The 23348-nt window shown below is 40.4% G+C and overlaps 1 protein-coding gene across 5 annotated transcripts in view; it reads right to left on the bottom strand.

Annotated features, from left to right (window-relative positions):
- The window catches only part of LOC142660783 (serine/threonine-protein kinase BRSK2), a 155919-nt gene extending 133349 nt beyond the window's left edge, over positions 1 to 22570 (bottom strand). For all 5 annotated transcript variants that reach the window (XM_075837635.1, XM_075837634.1, XM_075837636.1 and 2 more), the window contains exon 1: positions 21990 to 22570. In XM_075837635.1, coding sequence (XP_075693750.1) covers positions 21990 to 22083 — 94 coding nt within the window. In that variant the 5' untranslated portion in view covers positions 22084 to 22570. The remainder of the gene's footprint in view (positions 1 to 21989) is intronic.
- Between the last annotated feature and the right edge of the window lie 778 nt (positions 22571 to 23348).

The raw sequence follows: 23348 nt of genomic DNA on the forward strand, positions 1-23348 counted from the left end.
TGTGCTTTTGTTAAAGCTTGAGCCTAAATAATAGCCCACTGCCGTCTACTACGTACTGATTATCATTATTCATTTCAAGGATATAAATAGAATGTACGTTCTGCCTCATTTTAAAGCCCCAACTTGAGCATTAGGTATGAACAAGAGGAGTCTCAAGCCTGTTTCGCAATGTTGTCATGGAGCTTTATTGAAAGATACTGGAAGGGAAGTGCAATCTGGATTATCTGACAGCAAACAAATTGCCCAGTGAGATTAAAGGGAAGGACATAGACCAAGAATGGAAGGAAAACTGAATATCAGTGAGGGTAACAGAGCAGGGATGAATTACATCGGAAAGGAAATAATGATTATATAATTATTATAAGTATGGTCAGGGGGGTAACTATAGGGGGCGCTGAGGTAGCGGTTGCCCTCAAGTTTAAAGAGGCTCTGTCACCAGATTATAAGTGGCCTATCTCCTACATAATGTGATTGGCGCTGTAATGTAGATAACAGCAGTGTTTTTTATTTCGAAAAACCATCATTTTTGACAGTTATGACCTATTTTAGCTTTATGCTAATGAGTTTCTTAATGGCCAACTGGGCGTGTTTTACTTTTTGACCAAGTGGGCGTTGTGGAGAGAAGTGTATGACGCTGACCAATCAGTGACCAATCAGCGTCATACACTTCTACCCATTCATTTATTCTTCACAGAGTGATCCTGCGTTGTTCACTATGTGCAGTCACATACACACACATTAACGTTACTCAAGTGTCCTGACAATGAATAGACATTACCTCCAGCCAGGACGTGATGTGTATTCAGAATCCTGACACTTCGCTAACGTTTATGGTTGACTTACAGCACAACAGGCGTAGTCTAGCTGTAAATGACAGTTTACAGTGTAATCTTGCGAGACTACGTCTGCTGTGCTGTAAATCAACCACAAACGTTAGCGAAGTGTCAGGATTCTGAATACACATCCCGTCCTGGCTGGAGGTAATGTCTATTCATTGTCAGGGCACTTGAGTAACGTTAATGTGTGTGTATGTGGCTGCACATAGTGATCTAGTAAGATCACTATGTGCAGGATAAATGAATGGAGAGAAGTGTATGACGCTGATTGGTCACTGATTGGTCAGCGTCACACACCTCTCTCCACAAAGCCCACTTGGTCAAAAAGTAAAACACGCTCAGTTGGGCATTAAGAAAGTCATTAGCATAAAGCTAAAATAGATCGTAACTCCGTCAAAAATGATAGTTTTTCTAAATAAAAAACACAGCTGTAATCTACATTACAGCGCCGATCACATCATGTACAAGATAGGCCACTTATAATGTGGTGACAGAGACTCTTTAAGGGGGCCCAAAAAAAAGCCACCATATGAATAGACCAGTACTATCAATTACACATGATAGTTGGGGATCCTGTTCCAGATTTTGCACTGGCTGGCGCTGTCATTGCAAAATAAAGAGGTTTTCATACCTCTCTTACCACATAGATAATTTTCTCAGGGCAGGAATGCCTGACATCCAACACCTTCTAGCTTTTGACTCTCAAATCGCAGGACATTTAAGCCTCATCCGCATTCCACCTAGAAACGCCCTCAAAATGTCCTGAAACTGTCCCTTTTTAAACAAATATGCATAACCTTCTTTTGAGGTCTGGCTGGCAAGATTGTCTAAAATTTTCCCCTCTTGCCCACTGGACTAACTGATGAATGCATGGTCACTGTGCGCTTATATTGGCACATCTATTCCTCCCCTGCTCCTGCTTTTAGTATATGACATGGGAGTGAATAGACGGGTGTTAAACTGACGGCCACTGATGACATCATCCTGTAGACACAGGAAGCGTTTATCTGCTGATCGCTGCCCTGTTTATGTTCTATGAACGCTTGTCTGCCCGATAATTGCCCATTGTAAAACCCCCTTTACTTAATGCTCCCCAGTCTAGTGCCATGGTCTGATGGCTATCTACTTTGTAAGAAGCAAGAAGTGAAAGTGGAACATGAACAATATAATAGTAAAGAAGACAACTGGGGAAAATACATAAGACAACCAATGGTTGGATGGGATATTCAACACACACACACACACACACACACACACACACACACGCACACACACACACGCACGCACACACACACACACACACACACACACACACACCCTGTTAAACTATGTATTGGCGAGCCCATGAGATAACTTTCCGGCTTTATCAAGATGGTCGTAGATGCGAAAATAACTGCCAAACTGGATTGTGAGTGTTTAACAACAATTGACTGAGAATTTCCCATGTTGGTCAATACAAAGATACAACGGTTATGATTTTGTTACAATCTATATCTCCCATGGGAAATTATGTAGATTATCTTTGCATGTATATTGTATTGAATGAACATTCCTCCATGGAATAAATGTCAGATCTTCTATGACTTCCTTAACCAACAAGTCTAATAATGATCCAGAAAAAAAATCATATTACAAATCATATTAATGAATTAATCTCCACATCAGAGCAATGATAGGGAACAAGCGTTTATATGAACGCTTGTTTGCTTGATCATTGGTCCGTGTAAAAGGGCCCTTAATGGCATTGCATGTTTTAGAAAGCTCACTTGCGTGCTTCAAAAAGTGTTGCAGGGATATTGAACGCTTACTGTCAGGTTCCCCCATAGATTACAGCTGATCGCCGCAACAGGACACCTTGTGATCAGCTTCTCATTATGGGATCCTTCTTATAAAAACACTTTGTCCAAAGTAAACAACGCCTTTAAGAATGATTAAACTTGGAAGAGCTTATTTTCTTGAATACAAACAAATCTTGAAAGGAAAGATTCCTCTGTCTTCAGCAAAACAATCCCGTCAGGATAAACATTCCTATTGAAGCAATAATTAAAAATACTTAATAACGAATCAAGTATTTGTTATAAGATGATAGGAATTGATGGTAAAAGGAAAAAAGGATCACGCAGACGCAGACATCATGGTCTCGGGAATCTGTAAGGAATGTGTGGAACGTATTGAGAGTCAGATGGGAAAGGACCGCGTTTGGAATAGGACGAGAGAACATGAAAGTATAGGAATAACATAACAGAAAGCTTTGAGGAAGAGAGAGAATGAAAAAAGACCAGGCATAAAAAGAGCAGAGTTATGAGTATGGAGAGAGAAATAAGCAGACAACAGATGGAAGAGGAACCTATAGGGAAATTGCAAGAGATTAACTTTCAAAGCCAGAGATACCAGTCGAGGGTCTGGATTTATCAAAGACAGTTCTGTTTTTTTTGGAGTACATTCCTCGGTGTTAGCATTCATACCAAAGCGCACGTTGCTGTTATACTGCACGAAATTATTTGACAAATAAGCCTTACAAACACACAGTATGTCCATATGACATTGTAAACATGAACGTGTAAACTAGCGGCATATACTCTCTGAATGAAGCCGGTTGCTGTACGTGAGGCTCCCACCTACATAAGCAGCATCTTCTGTGCGTGCTACACTAAATTTATCAGAGTATATGGTACTTTTACAAATGTCATAGGCTCATAGGCCATGTATCACACTGACCATACACTAGTCCAATACTTTGGTTAAGAAGCAAGCCAAGTGAGAGACAGGATAATGAGCACTTTAGACACTTGGAAGCACTTTCTGACATAGGAAAATCTCTACATGATGAACATAATGCTCCCTTTTTCTCATATAAGGTTCATAGCTAATGCATCAGCACTGTATAGGTGGTACTAGGATGAGAAGATGCGTCATCATTGTACCAGCTAGAGAAGGACAGATGGCCCTAGGTGTATCTGATAAACAGGGCTCAAAGGGTCTGTCTGGTACCCTATTAGGGAATTCTGACTTAAAAGGTAGAGGTCTCCCATTCAGGATTCTCTTCTACTAGCCAGTGTGCTACAACGAGGGTCTTTAGCTCTGGAGGACCCAACACAGCAAACTAATTTAAATTAGAACTGTGTAATGCTTCCTTTCCCCTATGGGGGCACTGCAGGAAAATTGAACTCTTGCTGACTAGTACGCCCACCACAGATTGCAGCTGATTGCTGGGGATAATGCAGCGGGACACCTTGTGATCAGCTTATTGTCAAAGGACCCTTTTAACAAAAAAGGGACTATGAAAAGCGGACAATCCCTTTAAAGTGATCTTATCTCTGGGACAGACCCCATAACATTAGGAATTCTTACCACTGGTTTGTACCAATCAGAAGATATCGTTTAACATTCCCTATCCCTCTTCTAATAACTACTAAAGACAAATCCTGTTGTTATTATTAGGCCAGGCTTTTTACTTCTCTTACAACTACATTATCAATAGGTACAAGCAAAAAAAATATTATGGAACCTCTTGTGTCTCCGGCAACCTATAGAAACCACAGCCTACAAGTATAATATTCCTTTGTATATCATTAAATGCCTTAAAATAATTAGTTTATTTCTAAGTAATCGTGACCTGCAGAAAAATGTATTGACTATACTGGATAACAATTAACCCATACATCCCACACATGAACGCTCCTGTATATCTGCTAATGACTTGGAAATTATGACTCGCATATTATAGGACTATTTCATTATTATTCTATTCAAATCTTATTGATTTATTAACAAATGGATCCTATCACTATATTCAGGATGTTATGGGTTTTTTAGGGGCATCGAAATCTGGGATTATACCCTGCATATTAGTTCACCTGTTGGAACCTATTAAAAATCAAACGTCACTCCATTGTACATGTGTCTAATAAGACACCAGCACACCTCTTCTAATAATAATAATAATAATCTTTATTTATATTGCGCCAACATATTACGCAGCACTTTACAATTTAGAGGGGACATGAAACAAACAATATCAGACATTACATAGTGACAAAGATCATTTACAGTTCAAACCTGGGGAGTGAGGACCCTGCTCGCAAGAGCTTACAATCTATGAGGACATAAGGGAGACACAAAGTGTAACAGTGTTTGTTCTGTACAATGGTCCGGCCATTTTTATACACATGCGGTGGTAACATAAAGCTGCATGAGCCGGTCACCAGCCGGTATCCGTGTATGACGGACATGAAGAGAAGGAGTGTGAGGGAATCTTATTCTGATGACTAATCTAAAAGGAGGGCCATGGAAAGGAGTCCGATTAGGGAATGTTATAGGCCTGTCTAAATAGATGTGTTTTCAGGACACGTTTAAAACTGTGGATATTGGGAATTAATCGGATTGTCTAGTAAGTCATGATGACATATATTGCTGTATTCTACAATGACGTCATCACTCTAGACATTAATATCTCTCTATGCAAAAGAATCCTTCATATACAGAACAATGAGATCACATATGTTGGCGTACTTAAGGGAATCACTTAGCAGTTTTGAGGCCTCAAAACTGCTGACAGAGCTATATAGGGGAAGGGAAGGGCATTGTAAACATACCTTTTGTCTCAGTCATGCAAGTTGCTTTAGTGCCACTTCCGATCATGATAACGGGGGCATTAAACATCGTTTTCTCAGTCATGCAACTGTCATGACCGAGACAAATGATATGTTTATAATGTTTTCCCCCTCGCCAGTACGGCTCTGTCAGCAATTTTGAGGCCTCAAAACTGCTGACAGATTCCCTTTCAGTCATAGGTGGGTAGACAAGTTAATATTAAAGGGGTTTATCATGAATTTTATATTGATGACCTATCCTTAGGGTAGACCATTAATATCAGACAGGTGGGGTCTGACTAATAGCACCCCCATCGATCAGGTGATTGAGGGGGCAGCAGCACTCCGGCGAGCATTGGGACCTCTTAATTGTTTACCAGTCACAACTCCATACATTTGGTATTGGCTGTGTCTGTTATTGCAGCTCAGTCCCATTCACTTGAGTGGGACTGACTGACCCCCACCGATCTAATATTGATGACCTATCCTAAGGATAGATCATCAGTATTAAAATCCGGGAAAAGTGATTTAAGCCTTTTATGAATGGGAATTATAAGCCTTGATACCGAGAAAAAAACACAGTTTGGAATTATGCACTTTAAAGACTTTATTTTATTTCTTATTCTAACCATTGTTTTTGTTGTTTTTTTGCAGGACAAATAGGAATCTCTTATTGTTCCAAATTGGAGCTGATATCTTTTTACTTTATTATTTTGTTAGCCTTATCTAGGTAAAATGGTCAGAAACAGGAAAAAATGTGGGTAGTTCGTTCAATCAATGATAAGTACCCCCAAAATAAATCCTCTCATTGTCCCGTGCATAGGGATGCCCCATATGTGTACACGGTTTAATGTATGACATCACTATAGCGTCGAGAACAAAGACTCCATTTTAGTTTTACTTGTGTCTCCCTTCATTAGCATTATATTAGCATCTGGGCTGAGGTAGGAAAGAGAAAAATTGGTGGCCGAGGGTAGTTGTATGTTTGGGGTAACTTACATTCTGCGTGCAATGAATTTATTAATGTATCAGCCCCCGAAGTCCATGCAAAATGTGTTGTGTCACGCAGGACGTCTAATACTGGTGCGTGTGGGCTCGAAGATATGTGCGCTCTCTTGGGGACCGGCTTTATAACATTTTCATAGGAAAAAAGGCAATTAGAATGACAAGTTATTTGGGACGGAAAGAGCTTAATAGATTTTTATGAAAGATCATAAACTCAAAACAAGAAATTTACATTATATAATAAAGAATAGATATAAACAAGAGTAAAACATCCCTTCCTATAAAACTGGAAGTACCCATGCGTAACTCTGTGACCCACTTGCTCATGTAAGGCTGTAATTTGGGGAGTCTTTCGCCTTGATACTATTCAGAAACAAATTGTTAAACCCACTGATAACATTACTATTCACCATTTCTCCGATCAACTATAGACATACATCTATGGGTGGACTATATAATATTTCCATATTCAGGGAAGTGTATTACTGCAGATAAAAGAGCAAACCAGACAAAGAGGATGGAGAGAAAGAGAGAAAGGGATAGAGAGATGAAGTTTGATAGAGCACCATCTGCCCACCCCTCCGTCCTATACAAATACCTCCCCCTGTAATCTCCCAGCACAGCTTAGCCCTGATCTGCTCACTATCCATCTGCTTTGTGATTTCTGTGGATTGTAAATGATCTGGGGAACATGGGATGTTGTGACCTGTGAGCACCATGTTTTACAGGTATCCTTTCCTCTGAATCAATGTGCACCTTGACAGGCGTCACGTCTAAGAACAACCACTAAGAAACCTGCAGCCGCAAACTACAAGAAGAGGAGAAATCCCTTCTAGTTACAAATCTCTTTCCCTTTATAATTTACTTTAGAACCCAATGTAATCAATAGGTGGTATGGATCTTCTGACAGGGCAAGCTATGGCATACCAATGAACCCCAGTGAAGGGTGCCTACATCAAACAGAGATAATCCACGTAACTGTCGTAGTGCCATATTGTGAATGCAGAACTGCACATAACTATTTCATCAAAAGAAGAAAGGAATATCGTTCAGTTAGTGAGGAAAATGATATCACCGGGTGAGGAGTTTGACCATCTCGTGACTAATCTTCCACTAGTAGCACACCTGACGTTTTTTGGACATATTTACCAAGATTATGAAAAATCCTGGAAAATCTAAAAATGCTGCCATAATATATAAGCAAAAAGTTTACTATCATACATATAACATACATGCCTTATGAATTCTGTTCTGGTCCACTGTTTTGATTTAAACTTAGTCATTATGAACATCACGTCGTGTTACTGTGGCAGCCAATTGCTGCTTGACATGGTGGACAAAAAATACCTGCAATGTGCAGTGATCATGATTACATGACACTATGGACGTCTGAATACTTTTGAATTAAGACAGATAAAGAGTCTGAGCACAGGCCATCGAGAATCCTGAAAACCCCAACAAAAGAATTGATATTCTGGAGAAACACTATTCATATGGTCAAAGTGAGTCAAAACGTACTGTCTGGCGCTTATTACTATTAATAGTAATAATAATAAAATATATCTCGCTATCTTTACCGGGGCTGTCTAATTTGGACAATCCGTGTTCAACCCCTGATTTACCAGGAACTGTGGCTGATTGTGGAGGTTCTGCTGCCGGTACCCCTGGTAATCCACTGTTTTGCGTGGGGGGTGCAGAGGCTATTCACTAGAGAAACACCTCTGTAACACACAGACATTTGTGTTCTTTAGAGTGACAGCCAATTTGTGCAGCATTTCTGTCTCAGATGAGGATTGCATGGACTCTGTGTACCCCCAATATTAATAACGCCTTTAAAGAAGGTATCCAGCAAGAATCTACATGTTCATTATTGTAAGTAATGAAAACAAATATACAGTTCAGATTATTTATTATGAGGTGATACAATAATATAAAACTAACAATGGCAACAGCTAACCTGCCTGTTGAATGTAGTATATATATATATATATATATATATATATATATATATATATATATAGTGGTTAAGGGCTTGTCCAGTTAATGGATTCCTCCTCTGTTCAGGATTGTCGTCTCTTGACCATACTGGAGAGCAGTTACAAAGAGTGTCTCTCGCTCTAGAGGACCTGTCCTATCCTGCATTACACAGACAAGCCATTGATATGAATAAACTGTGTGTAATGCTTAATTTCACCTGTGGTGGCACTGCAGGGAAATTGAACACTTGCTGCTAAGTTTCCCCACAGATTACTGCTGTCCGCCGAGGGTCCCAGCTGGGGCACACTTTGTGGTCTTAATGTCAAGGGACCCTTCGACATGTAGAGATTATCCAAAGCGAAGAACCCCTTAAAGCTAATGAGAAGACATATTGGTTTCAGATGCGCTTCATGAATAACGAGTTATTACCTATGGAGTCCTCCCCTCACTTCCAATCCAGCTAACTACACCTATGTCAATGACTGTCCAGGGTCCTGAACAACTAAATCTCAGTACAAAAGTAATTTGGTAACTTAAAAAAATGGGTCAGAGGAGAGGACCACATATTGGATATAGTAATGGCCCGTTTACCCATGCGCTCTCAACCCATGCGGCTCATCCATCTACAGTGCAATTAATGTTACTAATTACATTTAATGAATTTTTTGTTTTTTTATATAATTTTCTCAACAACAGTGAATAGTCTGGCATTTGATGTCCCCGCCTTTTGTGATCACTAGCTAAAGCTCTATATTTAGGATTGGAGAAATCGTTTTACTTCTATTTGTGTGAATGAGTGGATGAGGGTTAAAGAGAAGCTTTGAAATGAATGGAGAATCTGCATTTCTCTGGCAAAGAAGGAGTTAATCCTGCTTTGTATGAGCCTGACCTCCATTGGTCTCTGTAATCCTAGTGCACGGAGGCAGCACTGAGACTGCAGATAGAGGCTCTATATATAACTCTGCAGTGCTGAGCAGTGACAAGGACCTATGCAGGCACCATGGTATATAGACGCACGCATTATTGTATATAATGCAGCGCAGATTGTATAGTTCTCATTTCATATATATACAAATTGTACATTGTAGTAATTCTATGTCAAATAAAATGCAAGCGTGTAATGTCCCTATTAGGTCCCTATTGGGTATCACTCTGCCTTTATCATGATATAGTAAGAAGTCTTATGGGACAAAATAAAATAAATTAAAACTAGTTAGTCCCATCCCCTTTGCTTGTAGGTGGAAAAATATATGGGGGACTCCCTTTTCCAGAGGAATTTCTCTGTTTGCAATGAAGGGTTGGCAATTGGCCCAAGAGTCATGGAAGGGAAAACAAACATCATGCCCTTCCGTCATAGGTGGCAAACATGGCATCGTAATGAGAAGCCCAACTTGATCTTTGTAATGAGGCCTCCTCTCTTGCCCTCAGCCTGTACATATAGACTGTATATGACATAATATATTGCATACAGCTTGTGTGAAAGAGAAGGACCTGTCATTCATAATATATCATAAAGTTAATATATTTAGCCCAGTGGTTGGCGAATTGACGGATAGGGAGAATCAACTCCAGCAGCTTCTTTAACTTTCCTCTAGTAAATATTCATACATTTTGTTCCTATGTATTAAATAATCTAATCTACCGATAACATCATTGTACTCTCAACAATAAATTTTAAAAAAAGATAGAAAAACCCAGCATATTTGCTGCTGTCTGTAATGGGAGGTCTGGCACAGTGATTTACGCCTCCATAGTGAATTCTCTCCTCTCTTCTGCCAGCTCGGCGACCTGATGGAAAGCTGCGTAAAGGAGAGATCTCATTGGCTGTAATCAGCTGCTATGACATCATAGAGCCTCTTACAGTAAAAGCGAAGCTGTAAAAGCAGATAAGTGGGCGAGAGATTTAGAAGCAGATTTACTCCTATATGTTTCTAGTCAGAGAAAACATACATTATACTGCACAATATATACACCACACTCATATAGAGATTGCCACCATATCTGCTAGGAAAGACCTGCTTGACTATGAGTGCACAGTGAGCACTGCAGACACGCAATGTGTCCCCAGATTATCCGCTAATCTGAAGTCAGAAGGTCGCCTTTTGCAGAACTCAGCTTGTCCTTGGTAATATGCAGTAATTATGCCAAAACCAGGACTTTCTGAGTCTGCGCTTCACTTAATAATCTTCTTTCAAGAGGTTCCCCGGATTTCTTACTTCTAGCAATCTACAACTGGCATGATGTTCCTGCCATGGCTGCATTAGGGGGGGGGGGGGGGAATCATCATAGACTCTAGAAGTTTTTGCAACCTATAAAATCAGGGGAAATATTAAAATGGAAATGCTGACACTCCCTAGTTTTATGGGAACTGGCAATTCAGGATCTAAACAACCATGGGTCATTTCAGGGGGAGAAGGGGTTGAGGAATATGGTCCTCAAACACAAACAATGGCCGCTATTGTGATATGAGCAATCTGCGAAACCAGGCGTCTGTGTTGTAGCCGGAAACCATCCACTGGCACAGACAAGTATGTATAGCTCTGTAGTTTGAGGCTTAAAGGGCAGCCGGGGTCCCAAAAGGGCACTAACTTATTTGGTAACATCCTGTTTGCGGCTCAACTACATTATACCCTTATAGAAGGGAGATTCATGAAAGAGAGTGATACCAGGTAAAGGTTTCCTATTGCCTCCTCAGCATAAGCTTTGCAAGTCCCCTCTGTTTGTGTTACCGTCATCATTAGCAGGAACCAATGGTGCTGTCAAAATAACAATGAGCCGACCACATGTGTTTATAAAGACTGCTAAATTAAAATGTAACACGTTTAATGCGTTTCATGTATTTCACAGTCATTTTTATATGTTTCTTAAAGGGGAAACATGTATTTTCTAAATAGGCTTATTTACATGTACAATAACTAAGGCGGTGAAGACGACTGTACAATGATCTATTGTGACATATTTCTGTCAGTTGATAATAGCCGTGAAAAAACTGTTTGGTCAGGCTGATGTCTGAGAAAAAATGATAAATGAGAGAGGGTGTGCGTACGATAGAGAGAGGAGTGCCTCAGGGCAGGTTGGTGCCCTCCACTTGCCCACCGCTTCCTCCTCTCTACAAGCTCGTCAATGTTGTATACTAGAAACTCTTCACTATTTTTCTTCCAAAAGGGGAGCACCTTCCACTTGGGATCAAGGTCTTTTAGGTTACATTGGCTGTGCCATTGGTTGCCCATTCCCTTTAGAATTTTTTTTCTACTTGTTACACTAACCCACAAAGCTCTCCACAGTGCTGTACCTCCTGACATCTCCTCCCTCATATATTTCTCTCTACCACCCTACTATGCTCTACATTCTTCCAGCAGCCTTAGATTAACATCCTCCAAAATCCAAACCTCCAACTCCCGTCCCCAAGACTTTTCTTGTGCTGCACCAGTTCTCTGGAATGCGCTACCCCAGACAATCAGATTAATTCCCAACATCCACAGTTTTAAGCGTGCCCTAAAATAAACACATCTTTTAAGACAGGCCTATCGCATTCCCTAATCTGACTCCTTTCCTTTGCCCCCTATTACATTAGTCATTAGAACCTGACCCCCTCATTCAGCATTATCCCCTGCACCCCTTGCATCGTAACGCACATCATATCTGTCATACACATTTTCCTGGCTGGTGACCGGCTCATGCAGCTTTATGTATACTTTGCTTATAAAAAATGTCTGGACCGTTGTAGAAAACATACACTCTTTACACTTTGTGTCTCCCTTATTTCCTCATAGATTGTAAGCTCTTGCGAGCAGGGTCTTTACTCCACTTGTTTGAAAAAGTTTTGTCACTATGTAATGTCTGATATTGTCTGTACATGTTCCTCTGAATTGTAAAGTGCTGCGGAATATGTTGGCGCTATATAAAGATTATTATGGTGGGTTTTTTTTTGCCTTCTTCTGGAACAATAGGGGAAAGTTCTAAGGTTTACGCCTTCTCCGTCCTCTGCCCTCCCCTGGTTGAACTTCATGAACATATGTCTTTTTTTAACCATCCTATGTAACCAGCACCAGAAGGAGGTATCATTTTTATTTTTACTATGGACCTTCTTTCCTCTTAGCATACCCCTGTAAATGTATTAATATTTGACCTTAAAAAAAAAAACCGCAAATAAGTCGATTCAATTGTCCAGTATGGGTAAGCTAAGGGGTTCAGAAGCTGTACATATATGAAGTTGTATTTTTCCTTAAAAAGAAGTAATGCACATGTTTGCTCTTAATCCAGCCAGCCGTATTATCCTTTTCTCCTAAATCTACGTGATGTAGCTGTGACAGCTGCAGGACATCCCCTTAGTTGCTAGGGGAAACCATCTACACCGTAGCGAATGTGTGAATACAAGACCCCTTCCCACTGCGTCATTCTGCCAATGTCACTGAAATCAAAGTCCTAGCACAGCGAGCTATGTGAATGTAGCCTTTAATGCACGCTTCCTTTTTTATATATAATAAGGTAGGCGGTGATGCTGGTTATCATAAGACATTTATATTTAAAGTAGTCTGAACAGAAAACATTACAATGAATATATATAAGCTTAGATGTAGTCTTGCCTGAGCAAATGCATGACACTGCTGAAGGCTGTATGGTCGTGTGAGTTAAAGGGTTAAACACATATGTAATTGGTGAACCTACACTAGTGATGTTAGAGGGCTAGGTGGAGAACCACTCGACATCAATAGAACGACTCGACATCAACTATAAGAAATGTTATAGACATATATCACATAGGAAAAATCACCCATAATGCACAGATTGATGTCAACCTTCTTTTGCGACCTGGGTGGAAGCAGTGAATGTTGATGAAGTGCATGCCCTCTGGAACCGGTCAGGAAATGTATGACCCAACATAGTTTTTAAAGCTGGACCTGGCCACAATTGTAAGGGCACATTCAGACATGGCGGAATTGCTGTTGAATTCCACTGCAGAATTTTCACACCGCAGCATTCTTTCAATGCAAAGGATGAAATCCGTGGCAAGTCTGCTGTGGTATCCGCAACGTCTGAATTATCTGTCGAATATGAAAATGTTACAAATTCGCAACGAATCTGCAGCAACATTTGCAGCGGAAAAATTCCGCCATGTCTGAACATGCCCCAAAAGGGGTCGTCTTCATGAGATCACCCCTTTAAGGAATTGCATGTACTTCAATTCTCTATTATACTTCTATTATTGGAATTGATCCCTATATGAATGGGAGTGACCCAGATATAGAGCACCAACGGGCCCCCTACAGATGTAGCCATCTTTATCTTGACTTTTTACACATTAAATACACAGTGGCAAGAAACTTTGACTTGACTTTTTCAATGACTTTTTAATGGCTTTTGTTGTGTAATATGACGCGGCAGCAAGTTATCAGTATCAAGATAAACTTGGCTACATCTGTATCTACACTGCTGCCCTAAAGTAGAAGTTCTCTTCCCTAAAATATAAGTGTAGGCCCCCTTTAGCTTTCCAAATGGGAATCTATAATTGATCAAGAGAACTGTCCTAAATTTCTAATATACTCAAGAAATGTAATCCTCAAGAGCCAGTCATGGGTAACACTCTATTCATGTATGTACCCCAGGCCTAGAGATGAACATATATAAACTAATGGTGGCCGGTTTCAGTCTTGGTCAATAAGATCGGCTCTTTTTATAGACTGAATATCAAATGTGAGTATATTAGATAGATACAATGTCCTATTGATATATTCCTGGAGAATCTTATTAATGTGCAGGAAGGCTTGGAAAACGCATGAAAGATGGGACCTTGCTCACTTTTTGTAGCTTTTTTAGTATCAATACTTTCCTAGTTTTGCATTATCCTAATATAGTGATTATCTTAAAAGACGCCTGAACCAATTTAGTGCATTGATTCAGTACAGATGGGATGCAGCGGGGGTCTGGAACCATAAAGACATAAAAGACCATGGGTGTATGGGATAGAAAAAGGAAAAGTGGCCTGGGGCAAAAATGTAAATGTGAGCTTTTACATCACCACCATGGTGGAAGTAATCAGCTTTTTCTACTAATGTCAACAGAATTCCTTCTGCTTCATCTGGGTGAAATGGATAGGAGTATTAATATGTGAAGGGAAATAAACATGTTAAAATTTGACATTTGAGATGATGCCAGCACTTATTTCTCTGCACTGCCTGATTCAGATAAACAAGGATTTACGGAGATAAAAAAAAAATCTGAGGATCGAAATCCAAAGGCTATGGGGAAAAGAAAAGGGCACTAAAACATATATCAGTGTACGTAGCTTAGGACCCCAACAGTGTAGTGATTTTTCCAAATGCAGCAGAAGCACTCGGCTTACGGCATCCACTATGCATCAACTCCAGGCGGAGTATTTTAATTACCAAATAACGTAGTACAACTGAATCAGCAATCAAGACTAATAAGGAAATACATAGCCTCCTATATATATATATAATTAGAGGAAAATCATCTGGATCAGGCCTTGCTCACACAGCGGGTATAGTCGTGTGCTCGTGTCACACTGCAAAAGAGCAGAGATTGCAAGGGCAGGGTTCCACGGCAGCACCCATGAGTTGCGATAAAATTGCGACATTAACACAAACTTCTATGTGGAGAAAAAGTTGCAAGTGAGCTTGTGACCATCGCAAAAAATCTGACCATGTTACAGCTTTACATGTTCTATTTTCCCTATTGAAGTCAATAGGAAAAAGCTACAAAAGTGCCCAAATTAGAGTATGCGGTGGTTTAAAGAGGTTCTCCGGGCATTTTATATTGATTGCCTATCCTTAAGATAGGCCATTAATATCAGATCGGTGGAGATCTGACTCCCGGCACCCCTGCACCCCTGCTGATCAGCTGACTAAGGGGGTTGAAGCAGTTGTCACCGCGGCCTCTTCAGTGTTTACCAGGCACAGCGCCATACACATCCATAGTGGCTGTGCCTGGGTTTGCAGTTCAGTCTTATTCACTTAAATGGGACCGGAGCCGGCAATCTCAGCCACAGCAGCAACAGATGTGTGCGGTGCTGTGCCTGTAAATTGTGAAAAGGTGGCGGCGACGACGATCATCATAGCCCCATCAGTCAGCTAATCGGCGGGGGTGATGGGAGTCAGACCCCCACCAATCTGATATTGAATGTCTATCCTAAGGATAGGCCATTAATATAAAATGCCTGGAGAACCCCTTTAACAAAGTTGGACACCCCTCTAAAAAAATTAAGCCATCCCGGCGATCATCTATTCACTATGGATCCAGCTGATGAAACCCCTGGTGATATCTGCGGGTGGCCAGACCTCTCCAAATAAATGGTGACCATGTAATACATGGCAACAAGGGAGCGGATATCCACTCTGGTGAATATAGAATCAGAGATATAGATATGAATATAGATATGATCTATTCCACCATGTTTTGACAATTGGCATCGTAAGAATATAATGAGTAATGGGATTAAACATCTGCAGCACTGATATATATATATATATATATATATATATATATATATATATATATATATATATATATATATCTTATCAGAAAGCCTGAAAGAGAATACACATACAAAGGTAGGGCAAGGTAATGGATATGTGAACAGGTGTGAATGTTTCCACGGGTCATTGTCAAAATATTACAAAAGGACAAAAGTCTAAACTGCAGTGACTATTGCTCCGGATTGAGGAGAGGTGGAAGGTTTTGCATTGCACTCTATACACAGTTTTACTACATTAAACGTCATTTTGCCAATTTAAATAAATTGATGTGAAGAATTACTGTCCTAGAGTGTCTTGAGATATTTGGGTAACTTAACCCCTTAAGGACATGGCTCATTTTGGCCTTGAGGACCAAGCATATTTTTCTGTTTTCCCTCAATGCTTTCCGACAGCAAAAGCGGTTTCATTTTTTTCACCGATGCTGCTGTGTGAGGTTTTGTTTTAACTTTTTGGCACAAAAAAAATTTAAGGGGAGAGTAATCAAAACTGGTGCAAAGAAAAGTGTAGGAGTTGCCCATGGTAACCAATTTAGATTGCCTTTCAATTTCAAAAAAGATTTTGAAAATAAGAGACTGAACCTGATTGGTTGCTATGGGCAATTACTTCACTTTTCCTTTGCACCAGTTTTGCTAAATCTCCCCCTTAGTGTTTAATATATGTTCATTTCTTTACGCGGAATGTGCAAAAAATTCAATTACGACATTTGTTTTTTGTTTCCCCTTAAATCATGTTTTAAATAAATTTTACGGGTTGTAATGATTACCTACGGCATGTATTACTGTCCTAACAGAGATTAACACACGACACCCCTGGGGAGCATTTGTTAAAGGGGTTGTACCAGAATAGAAAATGAATACCTATTTACAGGATAGGTGATAATTGCCTGATCGCTGTGGGCCCCACTGGTCAAGAGAACGTTGGCCCTGAACCCTCCAGTTCCTCATCACTGCACCTCCCGCAGTGAGGAGAAGCGAATGCAGCGGTGGTCGAGAATGCGGCCGCCACTCCATTCCATGTCTATAGGGCTGACAGAAACAGCTTAGCTCTGTACTCGGCTGTTTCCATGATTCCCACAGACTTTGAATGGAACCGCAGCACGCATGCTCAACTCAATGTCCTCCTCACTGCATTCGAGCAATGGTGGGGTCTCCATCTATCAGACAATTATTACCTATCCTGTGTAGTCACTAACAAGTTTTTAGAGGTTTAGGCCTCATACACACAGACTGCGTACAATATGGGCCCATAGATTTCTGCAGTTGCCTCATTGAGAGTCAGAAAATATATGCAGCCGCAATACAGTCATCCGATGCCACTTATCTCCTGGTGATTTATGCCATAAATGTTTATGGTCAGAATACCCTGTAAAGTTTGCCACTGACATGAATAATTGCCGGGGTAAAGATCCTATGGTGTGGGAGTGAAATTACTGATTTCCGTGGTATCATGCATGTTTCATGTCTCATGTTTAAATACTATGTTACTATGGAGAAGCAGGGTACGAGGAAACACTTATCTCAGGGGAGGAGGTGTTTAACAGCACCCAAAGATATTAGATCGTTGGTGGATCCCATTGAAAACCTGTGTGTCTGTCTCCAAATAACATTTACAAATGTGTAGTTGAAGCTGCCAATAGACAGGCAGTTACCAACAATTTTTTGGCAATCTAATGTCTATGGTGCTTGTCTATGTAGCATTACATGGTGCCCTTTTAAATAAATGGCCGTCCATATAATGCATCTGTAGATGGGCTGGCCCTGCCAGAACCGTTCTTATGCAACAACTCTCCGTTTCGGTTCATAGACGTCCATATGCCCTAATAGACAACTCCTTTAATTTGCTTCATCCTTTGTTCTTCGGGAAGATAAAGAGCGCCCGAGGTGTCGGGCAGCCAAATATCCCGTGTCCGTACTGAAATAACATGCACATTTAATTAAATGAGGCTGCGCTGCAATACCAGACGCAGTCCACAGAAAAGTGTGATGCAAACTCTTTGACCTACATTAAATTTAAGACTGGTCAGGTACCTGTTTAGGCTATAAGAGAATCAAATCGGAGCACTGAAGACGCTCAGTAACTCAAACAGGTTTTCCAACATCACGAAAAATCTCTGTGTCATGAAAGCAATCCTTCACTTTTCTCAGGTAGAGATCGTGTTTACTGTGTATGAGTCATTGGCGAGCTCTATGAGTTTTCGTTAGTGGTGCATAGAGGGACCCATAGGATGGGCAGATGTCTCACCTCCTGCTGGTGTTAGAGAAACATCTGCACATTTATGGCCAGCCTAAATATTTCAGCATCTTATCAGAATTAGATTTATCTGAGGAAAATTTGTGATTGCGGAGGGGGATGTTTCCTATACTCTGCAGACTTCCTGTGTATAATTCAAGCAACACATATAGCAGTCCGATAACTAATATCATTTCAGTAAGGGCTCATTCAGTCGAGCGTGATTCTCGTCCTTGTGCTGTGCGTTTAAACAACGCGCATCACACAGACCCATTGATTTCAATGCGGCTATTCACAAATGCGTGAGTTTTCACGCATCGAGTGTCCTTTGCATGAAATTCACTGCATGTCCTATATTGGTGCGTTTTCACGCACCTAGTCGCCCATTGAATTCAATGGGTGTGTGAAAACCACGGACAGCACACGGAGGCACATCTGTGTGCTGTCCGTGTTTCACGCATCAATTACATTGAAAAAAAAAAAAAAGTGCTTGCAAGTGCATGAAAAACACATACCACACGCAGAGCAAACTGAGGCAAAAACGCAACGCACACTGACAGATTTACGTGCGTTTTTTTAAAAACGTAAATCTGTCACGCTCGTGTGAATGTAGCCTAAGACTATGTTCACACTTCCATTAACTATTTTCTATCAGGTTTCTGATGAACAGAATAGCATAGTCTGCTGCCTTATTCTATCCAGTGAAAAAACAAACCAGGCGGACCCATTATAAGTCAAATGAATCTGTAAGGATCAATTTCATAAGGGATTATATTGGACCAATCAGATTTATTTGGGTTTCTGTTTGCACATGCAAAAAGTAATATTGACTATTCACGTTAAAGGAGAACTTTGCCTAAATGGATCTTCTCACGTTCCTTGACCAATAGAGCCTTGGCACTCTGTAAAGTATCTAAACATTTACAAAACTATCTATGAATCGATCTACCCATCTATTTATTCAATATCTCTCTTATATTTATGTTTGTGTCTATGATTACATCTACAAATCTATCTCATATCTATCTATCCATTCATTTAATCTCTCATATTTATTTATTTATGTATCTATTATTACATTTAGAAATGTATCTATCAATCTGTCTATCAAATATTTATCTATCTAATATCTATTCATTCATTCATTCATTCATTCATTCATTCAATTTTATATCTATGTATCTATTATTACATTTACAAATAAATCTATGCATCTATTCATTTAATATCTCTCACATTTATGTGTCTATGATTATATTTACAAATAAATCTATCTAGTTATCCATTCGTTCATTCAATATATCTCTAATATCTATGTATCTTTTATTCCATTTCCAAATCTATCTTTTTATCCACCTATTCATTTACTATCGCTCTTACATCTATGTATATGTTTACATTTACAAATCTATCTATATAAGTATTAGCCAATCAATAATAAATAAAAATATCTAATATATATATATATATATATATATATATATATATATATATATACATACGCACATGTATGTATAGCAGCATTTATCTGTGTATAGTAATAAAGTATAGTAGGTCTGAGGTATAATCCGGGCCTTTGTTTGTTATAAGACACTCAGGGGTGTGTGTATTAGGTGTCTGTATATTAGGTAGAGGTGAGAGGTGTATCTCTGAAGCGATATGTCCTGACATATTGTGTGTGTGTCTTTGTGCGGGGGGAGTGGGTCATCTGCCTTTGTGTGTGAACTGACAGAAGGGGGGCATATGGATCATTTTCACATTGCCTGGAAGTCTCAGTTGAATAATTTCCCCAGGCTAATTCCACACCGGTCAGTCCCAACACCTGCTACTCCTTCCGCAGAATAAAAAGACAAATAAATAGCTGTATCCTTCCATATCCTAACCCTCCTTGGACACGACACATCCCCCCTTCACCAAGCCCTTGAGAATCTGAGCTGTGGCTATTGTTCCCCTGTATGACGGATGGCAACACGCAAGCATGCACGCTACCGGCGCTGTCAAAATGAAAATTAACCCACGCACTACCACACTCGAACAGTCACTATGTATATAGCAGGCATTTCCCATGATCACTCAGATTTACCTATAGGACAGACCATACTAGAAGTAAACCCAGTCTCTGATGTACATGTCAATGAGAGCCGTCTACATACAGCACTGCACATCTGTAGTCAAGAGATTATCTGTCCGCACAATTTAATATAGTCTATTTCACACCGGTAACAATCCCTATATTGTACAACAGCCACATGTTTCCTGATGATGGATACCGGAGGACCACTAGGTCTAACGTCAGAACTTTTCTCAAAGTTGAATGCATAAATAGAACTGCTAATATCATTCATACATATGTATAGTTAAATTTTTGGAAGTTCCCTGGCCTTGAGATATGATCATGGGGGCAGATATTGTTTTTAGACGTCCTGACGGTCAACCTGAAATGGCTGATAACGGGAAACAATAGATTACATTCAACAATACACACAGAAAATGTAGACGCTATAGACATAGTAGTGATCATGAGGGCAGAGATTTTTCTAGACTTCAGTCATCCCATCCCATTTAAGAAAAGGACAGTCAGTCTCTCCTCAACCGGAAATGGCTGATAACAGGGAACAGTAGATTGCATTCAACTGCACAGCAAATGTAGATAAGATAGACTTTAGGTTTAGGGTTTCTTCAATCAAGTTTTAGATTCACCAGATTTCGCCGAACAAAGTGAACCAACAGTGAGTTGACAGACCATGCTGGGAGTTGTTGTTCTGTAGTTCAGAATCTATATCAGGTACCGAACAACATATGGAAATAGAGTTGACATGGATGACTGTCTGGGTATAATGCATTTTAAATATGAATCTTATATTCAACTCAGAAACAAGCAGTATCATTTCTATTAGGCTCAATTGTAAAACAAAGGCGATCGGAATAAATTGAGATATTGGTGCTGGTGACAGTAAAGTTCATGTGTGGGCAAAAGTAGCTACCCCCAAAAAGTGAGAAGCTGCAGCTCCTATATTGTCACTACTCACTACAAAATAGCCTGCAAGCAAACAAAGACAATTGTCAGCTCTCTCGGGTCTAAGTCCAATATCCCATCCCATGCACTAGATCTGCACTATACAAAAAATGGCATCACAATTCCCAATCGCAGAGCGCTTCTCCCAATTAATCATAAGTATTTCCCAATCAGGACAGAAACCAATTAAATATTTTGACGGCAAAAAATCCTATATTATTCATAAAGGCAATACGGTGTCAGGCGAACTACCATACATGTAATAAATCATTACACGCTACGTAACAACATCTGTAGTAGAAGCTGTCCGGTCATATTCACCAACGACAAAGTTTGTAGCTGCTGCTAATATATTGCAAGTGCAATCCTAAAGCTAGCGGTAGATAATCTAAACTATGAAGGTACCATGACAGTGCACTTCTATAGATGTATCTCAGGACTTCCCCTATCCGGGTAGGATTTGTGAATAGTGTACGGACTCTGGTGTCTAAATGACAAGTCAGTTGGTGAAGTGTCATTGCCGTGGCTGCTTCTCTTGCTCCGTCTTCTTTGACCCCCAGGTAATACTACTGTCCCTTGGACGATAACATCTTGGAAGTTGCTACATATCTTTTGATTAAATAATGGTTGTCTCCACCCAACTCCAGTCCTGGAGAAACAGGCCCATAAGCCTCCACCTGCTGTCTAGGGAACCCAGCCTGCAGGATTTTATTGGTTTATGTAGAAGGGCATTTTCCAGCACCATGAAGACCATCTCTGATCACAGGTCCTCCCACGGAATCATGGATTGCTCCCACCCAGTCCTCCCTCCTACATCTTTGTTTCCGGCAGTACTCACCTGTCTGCCCCTTTCCCAGTGTCTTCTCAAGCCGGTATGGCCCAACATACTGCATGTGCGGTGTTCCACCACCATCTTTTCCAACCGTGGTCATCTTCTCTTCTCTCTTTCCACTGGGATCCAGATGCAAGGAAAATCCTCAAGAGAAAAGGGGGGAGGAGGGCTGGGGATGGAGAGGGAGGGGGGATGGCTGTCTTTGCTTCTTCTCCCCCCCCTCTCTTGCTGGATAAACCTGTCCGTTCTTGTGACGCCCAATTGAGATCCTTTTGGTCCTCACCATCAATAAAGACCGGCGTTTCTCTCCGTCTGCTGCACCTTGTCGTACGTCCTGTCTAGGTGCAGGGCTTCGGTGAGACTGGATGTAATGAATGAAACAAAAAAAAAAAAGAACAACACACCCCTGTGGGGGGAAACAATGCCCCCTTCCTTTTTTAAATGGGAAATATATAATGCAGTAGTAATAAAGGTAGGTTGGGGGAAGGGAGGACAGTGTTAAGGTGCAGGGAGCATGGTGTGGATGCTGCCGTGCTACATACAAGCAGCTCAGCAGGGACCTGCTGATCAATCCTCACGCTCACTGCTTAGAGATGGGGAGTGAAGGGGGGGCATGCAGCCCTATGGAGCTGGGATGTTATCCAGACAACGATTGGTGGAAGCAAAGCTGTTTTCTGGTTGGTGGCAGAAGGATGCATTTTAATTGGACTGACAAGGGGGGTTACCTTGTGTGTAGGGATGTGTGACTGTGATTGCAACATTGTGTCTTAATCTGTTTTGTGTGCAAAATCTGTGCAATTAAATTTGTGCAAAAAAAATAAAAAAATACATTGTATCACCCAGAACATGAGACTTGTACATAATCTTGGTATAATAAATAATGAATGCTGCTCATTGTGTGGAGTAGAAACACATTAAATCGACACATGGTAATAATCTATGATATTCATTCCTGATACACAAGACTATTAGAGATGTACAGAAAGACCGATATCAATTTAGACAACCTCCCCCTAAATATTTATTAGGAGGCCCCTTATAACTCATGTACTGTGGGTGCTGTGAAGTCGCACATGCCATTGAGTATATGAGGATTTTATTTCTATGTCCCATAGTTATGAGCAGCATGTATTGATTTTTCAGTAGAAAGAGGCAGAGCCATGCACATACATATTAATTCCATATCACTGCCCCTGATACAAATGTTCCTTACACCTCCTTCAAATACTTGCTGCATCTGCTCTGTGCTGCTGTTTTCCCTGTGCTATACATAGGAGCTCATATTACGACTGGGGTTTTTACGTTTTATTTCATTTAATGAACTATACGAACTGTACTAAAGGTCATTTACAGTGCGCCTGAATG

The sequence above is a fragment of the Rhinoderma darwinii genome, chromosome 9 (assembly GCF_050947455.1).
Source record: "Rhinoderma darwinii isolate aRhiDar2 chromosome 9, aRhiDar2.hap1, whole genome shotgun sequence".
In the NCBI taxonomy this organism is placed as follows: domain Eukaryota; kingdom Metazoa; phylum Chordata; class Amphibia; order Anura; family Rhinodermatidae; genus Rhinoderma; species Rhinoderma darwinii.